Genomic DNA, 8,178 nt, shown 5'->3' on the forward strand with positions numbered 1-8,178 from the left:
TTATAAATTTACCTAGTCTCTAATATTATAAATGGATAAATGTCACAAAAATTATCAATATTATCAATTTATTTATTCGTTTTTTAGATTTAAAAAAAATATAATTAAGCGAACCAGTAAACCAACTCATTTTTTTGACTCGTTAAAATAAGCCGGATTGGATTAGCTCACTAAGTAACTAATCTATGATGAACCAAACCGAGTTGAGTCAGGTGTCCAATTTTGACAACACTAAATAGCATGTAAACAAATTGAGAAAAACTAGTTATTATTTCTTTTTTATTTTCAATAGTTTTTTTTTTGTTTACGTTGAATGAGATTTTAATTGGGTTACGGTAGACTCATTTTATTTATTTTAAATTTGTAATATTTAAAAAATTTAAATCTAAAAGAAAAATGTAAAATGTCAAAACATGATTTGATTTTTGAAAATCCAAAAGTTAAAAATCGAAAATCACTTCCGGCTAGACGAAACATCAGTTTACACTTTTTAATCTGAACCGAGTAACAATCTAAGCCAATTCAAAATTGTAATTAGAATTAATTTAAATATGTCAAATTTTTAATTTATTCAACTTGTAACTATGGTAGACAGAGAAAAGATGAGTAACAGAAATCCGCTCGAGAAAAAAATGAATTCATAATTGTGATATAGTTTTCATAGGTAGTATTATTATTACAATAGGTGAAATATACACGCGGGATACTCACATTTTTATATTACACTAAAATAATATTAGAAAATTTTAAAAGGAAATATTGTGAAAATAGTTTTGAAAAGATTGAATGGAGAAATAAAAATATTTGATTGTATATGATAAATATGTTTTCTTCTCAATTATTTAACGGCAATTACTTTTAGTAGAGAGATGGTGTGATTAGAAATTTGTATCTTCTAAGAAAATAAACTATATTTTTTAGATAAATAATAAAATAATTTAATTAACAAATAAAAAATTATAAAAGGTATATTATGCAAATATTTAATTTATGATAAAATAATCTAATTAAAATATTATCGAAATAATTTATAAAAATATATATCTTTTTATATAACGATGTAGGTTATTAATTACTGGAAACAGTTACATATATATACATTAATGTGTTTATTACACCCATATTTTTGTTGCTAATTAAAATAATAATAATAATTACCAAAAAAATACCAAAATTAACACAAAGTCACACATATAGATATATATGTTTAATGTCCTTTTCTTGCTGATCGTAACAAATTAAAAAATAGGAACATGTTTTCCCAGTTAAAGATGAATAAAACCTTGACAATGCATTAAACATGCAGTTTTTGTGTAAAAATATATTAAATATGTATGTTTAATGTCCTTGTCTTGTTGATTGTACCAAATTAGAAATTAAGAGCATGCTTTCCCAGTTAAAGATGAATAAAACCTGTCAGTGCATCAAGCATGCATTTAGACATGAAAATGATTTGCATTAAACAAGGCTTTTTGGTATGAAATGAAAATCTAAGTTACAATATTTTTAAATACAATAAAAAATATTCAATAACTTTACTTAAGATAAAATTTTTATAAACGTTTTCTAAAAATAAAATTGTAACAGAAATTTCAAATTATAAATAGATGATATTTCAAATAAAATAAATAATTCTAAGGATATTATGACGATGCTTGAAATCAGAAAATTAAATCGACTTTTAACAGAAAAACTCCGTTGAAGTTGGTGGGTGAGGTGGGGGAGTGACGTCATCGCGGAGGAATCCCCAGCCATGGGCGAGTACGGAGAACGGAGCCACGTAACCGACCCTTTCCTAATCCCGAACCGCCACGTCATAGGTCAGGACCAGTTTCTCTCGCGGCTTTCACACAGCACACACAGAGAGGCTTGTTTTTAAGAGTAAAAAACCCAAAAAGAAATGTTGATTCAAAGTGAAGTGCTCTCTCTCCTACTGCACTTTTCTCTCTCCTTGCTCCTTGGACTCACTTCTTCTTCTTCTACTACCACTGCCTCTCCCTAATTTCTTCTCCTTTCTCATACCCATTTATTATCACTAACCCTTTCTTCTTCCTCCTCCAGCCATAACCGCTTCTTTCTTTTTCTCTCTCTCTGCTTATTTTTTCTGTTCACACCACATAACAACATGGATGATGAATATGCTAAGCTTATAAGAAGGATGAACCCACCAAGGTAACTCATTCACTACTTTCAATCTTTCTTCTTCTCCTCTTCTTTCTCTTTTCTCTTTTTTGGGACTGCTTTTCATGTTTTGCTTCTCAGCACCGGACCTTTCCAAATTTGCATCACATGTTTTTCTCTTGTTTTATGCTTTATCGAAGTTTTAATCCACTTGGTTGTAAAATTTAACCACTTTTTTCAGTTTGGTGTTTTCAGTTTCCCAGTACTGATACGGAAATTCCTTGCTTGATTTTTCTTTTCTTTAGTAAGCCATGGAACAAATTAACATACTATGTTTCCAAAGTTTCGTTTTTTTTTCTAAAAAAAAAAACTGTATTTGGGCAACTTTTTTAATTGTGGAATTTTTTCTCCCTTATATTCATCTTGGCCGTTTTTAGTATGTTTTTTCTTGTGGTTTGATGTGATAATCATTATCTGCGTGTTTGAATTCCTGTGTGTATAGTATGTCTGTGGTGTTGGTGTTTTTTACCAGCTAGTTTTTTATATGCAGGGTTGTGATTGACAACAATGCCTGTGAAAACGCAACTGTTATTCAGGTAAAGTTGGTTGCTTCCCTTTGATCAGGCTTCACAAAATTGAGTTGACAATAAGGAAGATTCTTCCTTTTTTTTTCCTTCTTTCAGGTTTCTAATGATTTGATCTTATAAAACTTGTGTTTTCCCCTGTTTTGGTTCACAAAATTGAGTTGACAAAAGGAAAGATTCTTCCCCCTTTTCTTTTCTTTTTTTCAAATTTTCTAATGATTTGATGTTGTAGAATTTTGCTGGAATTATTTTTTTTTTATTTTTTTAATATAAAACAAAATTATTTCGGAGCTAATTTCACTTTTTGGGAAAATAAATAGCTATGCACTTTTTTTCTTATGTAAGCGTTTTTACAGGTTGACAGTGTCAACAAACATGGGATTCTCTTGGATGTTGTCCAAGTTATTTCAGATATGAACCTTGTAATAACAAAGGCCTACATCTCCTCTGATGGGGTGTGGTTCATGGATGGTAAGTTTTCTCTTCTTCATCAGCGGCAAGCTAAAGGGGAAAAAAGACTAAGAGTAGTGATTATAATTATTTTTGTCAACTTTGCTACTGATCCTAGTATTAATTTTGATGTTTTTCAGTGTTTAATGTGATTGATCGTAATGGAAACAAGATCAGAGATAAGGAAGTCATTGATTATATTCAAAGGGTAGGGATTTATCTTCTTGAATTTCTTAAATAGCTTCAAATAAGGCTTATTTATGTTTTCACTCTCTATAGTAGGATCTCCCCCTTCTCTCTTATTCTTCTTTAGCTAGAAATCCTCAGGTTAAGTAAGCAGGACACTTGTGTTAGTGCCGAGAATGTTAATATGAATTTGGTTCTTTTAAAATAGGAACTTCAGTATACTTTTGCCCTCATTTTCTGCTTGCTGATTGCTCTAGCTAGCTATGAACTGGTTTGCCAAATTAGATGGAGGGAGAACAAGCTCAAATTCAAATGTTGTTCATTTTTTATTTCACTTATTATTTATTTTAGTCATCAAAACTCTGTTGGTTCCAGTTGTTCTCCAGCAAATGTTAAATGAACTGCGAGTTCCATCTGGTGGACATACTCTTAGAAGTGCTTGTGCTGAAAGATGACAGATAAACTTACGTTATTACTGTCATACTGATTTAATTAATTATATAGTGAACACAGGATGATATAAAGCAAGATAAAATCCTTGCAGAAATTTGAGGGTCTTGAAACTGTGGAGATTTGATCTTAATAAACAGCAGTGCATGTGTCTTAAGTTATCCATATCCATTCTGGTGTTGTGAGGCTTTAGTTAGGTCCATTAAGATATGAGTGTCTTCTTTCTGCAAGTGATCTGTGATTCTCTTCATGCTAATAATATATAGCCCCTTGATAATAGATGATGGTTAATAAGTCTTGTGACTTTGTGGTTTCTCAGTGATTTTTGTTCTTTTTTGTAGAGAATTGAAAACAATCCGAGCTTTGCACCCTCACTGAGAGAGTCTGTTGGAGTTGTACCTACTGAAGAGCATACTGTAATTGAACTCACCGGCACAGACAGACCTGGGTTACTATCTGAAATCTGTGCAGTTCTCACGGACCTTCACTGTAATGTGGCGACTGCTGAGATATGGACACACAATACTAGAGCTGCAGCTGTAGTTCATGTGACAGATGATTCCAGCGGCTGTGCCATCAAGGATCCGTCTCGCCTCTCTACAATAAGGGATTTGCTATCTAATGTTCTTAGGGGAAGCAATGATCCAAAGACAGCAAGGACAACACTTTCACCCCCTGGAGTTACAAACAGGGACAGAAGATTACATCAGATTATGTTTGCTGATAGGGACTATGAGAGGATTGAAAGAGAAGGACGAGGGGGACTCGGAGATAGAGACAAACGCCCTCTCCCTCATGTAACCGTTGTAGATTGTGTTGAGAAGGATTACACTGTGGTTACCATGAGAGCAAAAGATCGACCAAAGTTGTTGTTTGATATTGTTTGCACTTTAACTGACATGCAGTATGTAGTTTTTCATGGTGTTGTCAAGACATTACGGACAGAAGCTTTTCAGGTTAGCCAGCTTTTTTCTCTGTGTTTTTGCTGTATGGTTCAACCTTTTTTGTTTTGTATGCTGTACTTGTTATTGTAGCTAAACTAAACTCAAATACTAAAAGTTTTGGCCAGTAAATTTCAACTGCTATGACTCTAACAGAAGATGAGAACTTAACCTAAAATATTAGTTCATTATGTGAGAAAGTTCTATGGCTCAAGTATAACATTAAATTAAGTTTCTTATTCTACTTAACGTTAGACTGATAACAATGTTTTGATCAGATGAACTACATGCATTCTATAGTTGAGTTTCATATGGTCAGCGTGAATTTTTCTGACTGAGCATATTTTCTCCTTCATCTAGGAGTTTTATATTCGTCATGTGGATGGCTTTCCCATTAGTTTAGAGGCTGAACGTGAACGACTGGTGCAGTGTCTTGAAGCAGCAATTGAAAGGCGAGCATCTGAGGTGTGATAACAATCCATAGCTTGAAGCTGCACGTCTCACAACCTTTTGTGAATGGAATGATGATGCTAAGATATGTATTTGTTTGCAGGGAATGGAGCTGGAGTTGTGCACAAAAGATCGTGTAGGACTTCTTTCAGATATCACAAGAATATTTCGAGAGAACAGTTTGTGTATCAAAAGAGCAGAAATATCAACAGAAGAAGGAATGGCAAGAGATACTTTTTACGTTACAGATGTTACTGGTAACCCAGTTGACCCCAAGATTATAGATTCAATTCGCAGACAGATTGGTGACAAAGTACTGAACGTAAAGCATAGTTCTAGTATTTCACCAAAGGCCCCTCAACCCACAACAATTGGATTTCTCTTAGGAAATTTTTTCAAAGCTCGATCTTTTCAGAATTTTAAGCTGATCAGATCTTATTCTTGAGTCCTCCTTTGTATATTCTCTGCATTTTCCTTCACTTACTCTCAAGTGAAACAGAAATTTATGTGTGCAAGTTAAAGAGATTGTATATATGTTTCTCCCCAGCAAAGGGTCTTGGAATTTACACTGTACAGCAGAAAGCTTAAACACACATCTACATAGCTTAGTTGTGCTCAGTAGCATGTTACCTAGGTTCAATATGAAGCAAGTAGTCCTTTTAGGATGCCAAATCCAAAAGAGTATATAGTGCTTTTAGGGGTGTGATTTTTAGTAGATGCCATTGGGTCTGTACATGGTTTAAAGAATACATTTTGGTGGTGTAATTTGGAGGTATGTACATAAAATTCAATGGAAAATTTGTAATTATGTGTATAATTGTATGTTTCCTTTCCTTTTTCTCTGTTCAAATATCCTGTTCTGCACATGTGAATAGATGTAAATTACATCTATACATAAGAATGTATACATAAGAATGTTTACATAAGAATGCTATTTGATTTATCTTAAACCTGAAAGGTCACTATGGTAGATGTAAATTACAAACCAAGAAGGGATGATAATTAAAAATATCAAGATAATATGCTAATTAACGAGATGACCAGTGTTACCATTTACTTGCTTGTTTGAGAAAATATTGATAAAAAAAAAAAAAAAAAAAAACCTATTTATGAATTTGTATGGTAGCATTACTCCAAGTTATATATTAAAGGCTTGAATAAGTTTAATGTTTCTAAAAATATCATCAGTTTTTGCTTTGAATGTTTAATGATTGTTGTTTAATTGAGTATGTAAAAAAGTAATTTTTTTGTTAAGTTTATTTTATTATATATATATATATATATATATATATATATATATATATATATATATATATATATATCAATTATATTTCTATGAATTTATTAAAAATTAATGTCCTTTAAAATTATACATTTTCCTATCATAAATAATATATCATTATTAAAATAAAAGTAAGTTGAGAAAATAAAAATATGTAAAGATGTTTTAGAAATCAATTAAAAATGTAAATGTAGCTGTAAGAAAAGAATATAAATATTTTCATAAACTTTATAATTTGTAATATGTTAATGTTTTAAAACATTATTAACGACTTAAAACAAAAACGAATGCGTACATTAAAATAATAATACTTGTGAGGTGTTTTGGATTACGTAAAGACTTAAATTGGTATTTAAATTGTATAATCGATAAGCCACTATCAATCAAAGCTAGAGATTCTAAATTTGCATGGAAATCAAAAATTGAATAGCTAATGTGTTGTTCCATAAATTAGAATGAATTGAGCATTTAGTAGACATGAAATGTTACGTTTATAAGAGAAGTTAACTGAAGATATATAACTTTTTAAAATTTTATTCAAAAGTATAAAAATTACTAGACATGTTAACAGATTATTTTCTAATGGTTTGATGAAAATGTTTTCCTATAAAGAGATTTACGTAAATAATTAAATAATGAAAACAAATTTCACATCTAATACGAAAAGTATAAATATTTGTTGCATACGACTTTAATCCAATTTTTTATGTTTTATGTTATTTTAAGTAATTATGGAAAGGTTTTACTATAATCAAATTGATTATTACATTTATTATTTGTTTATATGACAATATATTTATCATTTTTTCATTTCGTAAAACATAGACTCAAACTTGCACTTTCAACATTTTCACATAAGATCATTTGAAGTTGATGCATCACAGTAAAATAATCTCATTTGAGCGTAATAAAAAAGTTGAGATGTGAATTTTAATAGTGAAAGAACTTTATACCAATTAGATATGAATGAGAACAAAATAAAAATTTATATGTAAATGATACTTAATGTAATAAAAAATAATAAACATGGTAATATTAAATATCAATGAAGTTTAGTTGAAGATAAAGTGTTACTAATGGAGATGTTGTTGTATAAGTTTATACAACCCATACTTTTATAAATACTGAAGTTTTATGAAATTTGTTATTATTAACATTATATTAAAGATAAAAAAATATCAAATTATTAGAATTTATCTTTTACATGTGTACAGTATGATATCTGGGCTGAGCGGTTAAAGATATATCTTATTCAAGATATAAAATAATCAAGAATATCTACTTAAATATATTTAGTAACTAACCAGATTTTCAGGTAAGTCTGTTTATATTATATTTTGTTTATATTTTATTCTGTTTATATTTTATTGGGCTTATATCAGTTCAAGATNCATGAGATAAGTTATAAATAGAGAGTCAGTGCCACAAGCCAGGTATCTTCGAATCACCTTCGAATCAACTTCCAATCACACTTCATTCACATTCAACTCATATTCTCAAATAGTGAAAACCCTTCACTAAATATTCAATTAAGAACCNAGGTTCTTCCATCACACGCCTGACTTGGGCGTCGGAGTGNCTTTTGCAGGTACCTCCCCCTCCGNTCAAAGCTTGAAGATTACCGAACGGTCAAGGGTGAAGGAAAGCGAGCGGTCAAGATCCAGGAAAAGCGAGCAATCCGACCAGTCCAAGCGTCAGAAAGCGGGAAAGCCAC

General features: G+C 30.8%; 1 protein-coding gene across 1 annotated transcript; it reads left to right on the top strand.

Moving 5' to 3' along the window:
* Positions 1–1,885: 1,885 nt before the first annotated feature.
* Positions 1,886–5,996, top strand: LOC106780095 (ACT domain-containing protein ACR6-like). Its single transcript, XM_014668339.2, has 7 exons — positions 1,886–2,172; positions 2,672–2,717; positions 3,062–3,176; positions 3,296–3,363; positions 4,133–4,747; positions 5,093–5,197; positions 5,286–5,996. Exons 1-7 carry the CDS (start codon positions 2,126–2,128, stop codon positions 5,625–5,627), a joined length of 1,338 nt encoding a protein of 445 aa, XP_014523825.1. The 5' UTR covers positions 1,886–2,125; the 3' UTR covers positions 5,628–5,996.
* Positions 5,997–8,178: the final 2,182 nt, after the last annotated feature.

This window comes from Vigna radiata, unplaced genomic scaffold, assembly GCF_000741045.1.
Source record: "Vigna radiata var. radiata cultivar VC1973A unplaced genomic scaffold, Vradiata_ver6 scaffold_146, whole genome shotgun sequence".
NCBI lineage: Eukaryota > Viridiplantae > Streptophyta > Magnoliopsida > Fabales > Fabaceae > Vigna > Vigna radiata.